At 48.3% G+C, this 4,989-nt stretch overlaps 2 protein-coding genes across 3 annotated transcripts in view; both read right to left on the minus strand.

Moving 5' to 3' along the window:
* Positions 1 to 455: 455 nt before the first annotated feature.
* On the minus strand, positions 456 to 868 carry LOC116360082 (sodium-dependent phosphate transport protein 2B-like; the record flags this gene model as incomplete). Its single annotated transcript, XM_031814602.1, has 1 exon — positions 456 to 868. A coding segment is annotated over one exon (387 nt), but the record flags the coding sequence as incomplete, so codon positions are not given.
* Positions 851 to 4,989, minus strand: part of LOC116360191 (sodium-dependent phosphate transport protein 2B-like) — a 30,471-nt gene continuing 26,332 nt past the window's right edge. For both annotated transcript variants that reach the window (XM_031815049.1, XM_031815050.1), the window contains 3 exons: positions 4,897 to 4,989; positions 4,142 to 4,342; positions 851 to 1,057 (listed from right to left, as the gene is read on the minus strand). The exon at positions 4,897 to 4,989 is cut by the window's right edge and continues 32 nt beyond it. In XM_031815049.1, the coding sequence (XP_031670909.1) occupies positions 875 to 1,057; positions 4,142 to 4,342; positions 4,897 to 4,989 (477 nt within the window). In that variant the 3' untranslated portion in view covers positions 851 to 874. The remainder of the gene's footprint in view (positions 1,058 to 4,141; positions 4,343 to 4,896) is intronic.

Below are 4,989 nucleotides of genomic sequence, written 5' to 3' on the forward strand. Positions count from 1 at the left end.
TGGTGGTGGATGAGGTGAAATGATATGATGAGCGTTCTGGCACAAAATGGCTGCCAGTGCAATCCATCATTATTATTATTAGTACGTTGTTCATATGCGACCAACTTTACGAGCTGCTAGGTCGTAGCTCCGGACTGATCTCTAGGAATATGCCATAACAACGTTTAACATCTCATAAGCATGACATAGGACATGACATAAGACTAGGGTGTCAAAATTCCGGTAACTTCCCCCCAAATGTCCAGTTTTTTTCCCCCCCAGAAATCCTGTTTAGAAGATTCCTGGAATTACGAGGATATAACCAGGACTTCTGGGAATCCTCTAACCAGGATTTCTGGGAAAACAAACAGGGAATTTTGGAATAGTTACTGTAATTTTGTACATAGCACCATGTTATAGAAGAGTCATAATACCATAATCACAGGGTTAAAATGCCTATATGATGCGGTTATATGATGCGCTTACGAAGTGTCACGGCGCATCAAAGCTGCGTTGCTTTCAAGACATCCTCTTTGTCCTCCCTCTTTTCCCCCCAGTCAACACCGTTCATCATGGCAGGGTGGTCGTACATCTCCAGGAAATGCCCTCCTCCTTTCTCCTCCTCTTCCTCCTCCACCTCCTCCTCCTCCGGTCCGGTCTGGCAACACTTGCAGCAGCAGCAGCATTTGGCTGCTACCACGGCGACCACGCGGTCCCAGGGTTCTAAGGAGTGGGCCCAGAGAGGCAGGAAGTCCCAGGAGTGCAGTACCGCGGGGAGACACCTGGGTAGCCGTGCCTGAAGCACGTTCACTATAATGATGATGATCAACAGGGCCACTATGGGAACGCCCACACCAACCAGCACCTGGCGAGAGAAGAAGAACAGTTTTACAGGTTATTTGGCTGCTACCACGGCGACCACGCGGTCCCAGGGTTCTAAGGAGTGGGCCCAGAGAGGCAGGAAGTCCCAGGAGTGCAGTACCGCGGGGAGACACCTGGGTAGCCGTGCCTGAAGCACGTTCACTATAATGATGATGATCAACAGGGCCACTATGGGAACGCCCACACCAACCAGCACCTGGCGAGAGAAGAAGAACAGTTTTACAGGTTATTTGGCTGCTACCACGGCGACCACGCGGTCCCAGGGTTCTAAGGAGTGAGTCCAGAGAGGCAGGAAGAACTGTTTTACAGGTTATTTGGCTGCTACCACGGCGACCACGCGGTCCCAGGGTTCTAAGGAGTGGGTCCAGAGAGGCAGGAAGAACAGTTTTACAGGTTATTTGGCTGCTACCACGGCGACCACGCGGTCCCAGGGTTCTAAGGAGTGGGTCCAGAGAGGCAGGAAGAACAGTTTTACAGGTTATTTGGCTGCTACCACGGCGACCACGCGGTCCCAGGGTTCTAAGGAGTGGGTCCAGAGAGGCAGGAAGAACAGTTTTACAGGTTATTTGGCTGCTACCACGGCGACCACGCGGTCCCAGGGTTCTAAGGAGTGGGTCCAGAGAGGCAGGAAGAACAGTTTTACAGGTGGACTTAGTGGAGTTGACAAGGAGAGAGGCTTCCTTTCAATCAAATGACCAATCCAAACTAATCTGCCAAACTAACCCTGATTCAGATGACCATCCTACCCATGCTAGATTACGGAGACGTAATTTATAGATTGGCAGGTAAGGGTGCCCTCGAGCAGCTAGATGTTCTTTACCATTCGGCCATCAGATTTTCCACCAACGCTCCTTATAGGACACATCACTGCACTCTATACTCCTCTGTAAACTGGTAATCTCTGTATATCCGTCGCAAGACCCACTGGTTGATGCTTATTTATAAAACCCTCTTAGGCCTCACTCCCCCCTATCTGAGATACCTACTGCAGCCCTAGTCCTCCACATACAACACCCGTTCTGCCAGTCACATTCTGTTAAAGGTCCCCAAAACACACATATCCCTCGTCTTTTCAGTTCACTGCAGCTAGCGACTGGAACGAGATGCAACAAACACTCAAACTGGACAGTTTTATCTCCATCTCATCATTCAAAACACAATCATGGACACTCTTACTGACAGTTATGGCCGCTCGGCGTGATGTATTGTTGTCTCTACCTTCTTGCCCTTTGTGCTGTTGTCTGTCCCCAATAATGTTTGTACCATGTTTTGTGCTGCTACCATGTTGTGTTGCTGCCATGTTGTTGTTATGTTGTGTTGCTACCATGCTGTGTTGTTATGTTGTGTTGCTACCATGCTGTGTTGTCATGTGTTGGTACCATGCTGTGTTGTCATGTGTTGATGCCATGCTGTGTTGTCATGTGTTGATGCCATGCTGTGTTGTCATGTGTTGCTGCCTTGCTATGTTGTCATGTGTTGCTGCCTTGCTATGTTGTCATGTGTTGCTGCCTTGCTATGTTGTCATGTGTTGCTGCCTTGCTATGTTGTCATGTGTTGCTGCCTTGCTATGTTGTCATGTGTTGCTGCCTTGCTATGTTGTCATGTGTTGCTGCCTTGCTATGTTGTCATGTGTTGCTGCCTTGCTATGTTGTCATGTGTTGCTGCCTTGCTATGTTGTCATGTGTTGCTGCCTTGCTATGTTGTCATGTGTTGCTACCATGCTGTGTTGTCATGTGTTGCTGCCTTGCTATGTTGTCATGTGTTGCTGCCATGCTGTGTTGTCATGTGTTGCTACCATGCTGTGTTGTCATGTGTTGCTGCCTTGCTATGTTGTCATGTGTTGCTACCATGCTGTGTTGTCATGTGTTGCTGCCTTGCTATGTTGTCATGTAATGATGCCTTGCTATGTTGTCATGTGTTGCTGCCTTGCTATGTTGTCATGTGTTGCTACCATGCTGTGTTGTCATGTGTTGCTACCATGCTGTGTTGTCATGTGTTGCTACCATGCTGTGTTGTCATGTGTTGCTACCATGCTGTGTTGTCATGTGTTGCTACCATGCTGTGTTGTCATGTGTTGCTACCATGCTGTGTTGTCATGTGTTGCTGCCTTGCTATGTTGTCATGTAATGATGCCTTGCTATGTTGTCATGTGTTGCTACCATGCTGTGTTGTCATGTGTTGCTGCCTTGCTATGTTGTCATGTGTTGCTGCCTTGCTATGTTGTCATGTGTTGCTGCCTTGCTATGTTGTCATGTGTTGCTGCCTTGCTATGTTGTCATGTGTTGCTGCCTTGCTATGTTGTCATGTGTTGCTACCATGCTGTGTTGTCATGTGTTGCTACCATGCTGTGTTGTCATGTGTTGCTACCATGCTGTGTTGTCATGTGTTGCTACCATGCTGTGTTGTCATGTGTTGCTACCATGCTGTGTTGTCATGTGTTGCTGCCTTGCTATGTTGTCATGTAATGATGCCTTGCTATGTTGTCATGTGTTGCTACCATGCTGTGTTGTCATGTGTTGCTGCCTTGCTATGTTGTCATGTGTTGCTGCCTTGCTATGTTGTCATGTGTTGCTGCCTTGCTATGTTGTCATGTGTTGCTGCCTTGCTATGTTGTCATGTGTTGCTGCCTTGCTATGTTGTCATGTGTTGCTGCCTTGCTATGTTGTCATGTGTTGCTGCCTTGCTATGTTGTCATGTGTTGCTGCCTTGCTATGTTGTCATGTGTTGCTGCCTTGCTATGTTGTCATGTGTTGCTGCCTTGCTATGTTGTCATGTGTTGCTGCCTTGCTATGTTGTCATGTGTTGCTGCCTTGCTATGTTGTCATGTGTTGCTGCCTTGCTATGTTGTCATGTGTTGCTACCATGCTGTGTTGTCATGTGTTGCTGCCTTGCTATGTTGTCATGTGTTGCTGCCTTGCTATGTTGTCATGTGTTGCTGCCTTGCTATGTTGTCATGTGTTGCTGCCTTGCTATGTTGTCGTCTTAGGTCTCACTTTGTGTAGTGTTGTGGTGTCTCTCTTGTTTGGTCCTATATATTTGATGCTTTATTTGTATTTTTCACCCCAGCCCCCCCCCCCCCAGGAGGCCTTTTGCCTTTTGGCCTTCAACTGACTTGCCTGTTGTTAAAAACAGGTTAAGTAAAAATAAATCAACAAAAAATCTATCAACCACTCACTCATCGACTGTCAATCACTCAGTCAGTCAATCAATCACCCTTCCAACCACCCCTCCAATAATCCATCTCTCCACCCATCCATCCACCAATCAACCAATCACTCACCTTCCAGCCGGCCATCGATAGGCCGAAGACGAAGAGGGGCAGGAGAAAGAAGCAGGAAATGATGTAGACGCCGGCGAACCAGCGATACTCTGCCGTGATGTCACCCAGGGCCTTAGCTAATCGGATGGGGATACGGGTAAAGGGGATTGGATACCACAAGATGATACCAGACACGTTGAACACGAAGTGAATCAGAGCGATCTGGGGAAGGAGGGAGGGATGAGTGTAGAGCCCTGATCTGGGGAATGGATGGAGGGACAGTAGTGCCCTGAGTACCAGGCCATTAGGATCATGTGTTGCTGCCTTGCTATGTTGTCATGTGTTGCTGCCTTGCTATGTTGTTATGTGTTGCTTCCTTGCTATGTTGTTATGTGTTGCTGCCTTGCTATGTTGTCATGTGTTGCTGCCTTGCTATGTTGTCATGTGTTGCTGCCTTGCTATGTTGTCATGTGTTGCTGTGTTGTTATGTGTTGCTGCCTTGCTATGTTGTTATGTGTTGCTGCCTTGCTATGTTGTCATGTGTTGCTGCCTTGCTATGTTGTCATGTGTTGCTGCCTTGCTATGTTGTTATGTGTTGCTGCCTTGCTATGTTGTCATGTGTTGCTGCCTTGCTATGTTGTCATGTGTTGCTGCCTTGCTATGTGGTAGGGTAGGGTGTGTGTGTGTGTGTGTGTGTGTGTGTGTGTGTGTGTGTGTGTGTGTGTGTGTGTGTGTGTGTGTGTGTGTGTGTGTGTGTGTGTGTGTGTGTGTCTGACCTGCAGAGCGTTGGCCAGTGTGTCTCCAGGTGCTGCCATGGCTGCCAGTATAGCCGTGGTCGTCGTGCCGATGTTGGCCCCTAGCGACAGAGG

Source organism: Oncorhynchus kisutch, unplaced genomic scaffold (assembly GCF_002021735.2).
Source record: "Oncorhynchus kisutch isolate 150728-3 unplaced genomic scaffold, Okis_V2 Okis07a-Okis12b_hom, whole genome shotgun sequence".
Lineage (NCBI taxonomy): Eukaryota > Metazoa > Chordata > Actinopteri > Salmoniformes > Salmonidae > Oncorhynchus > Oncorhynchus kisutch.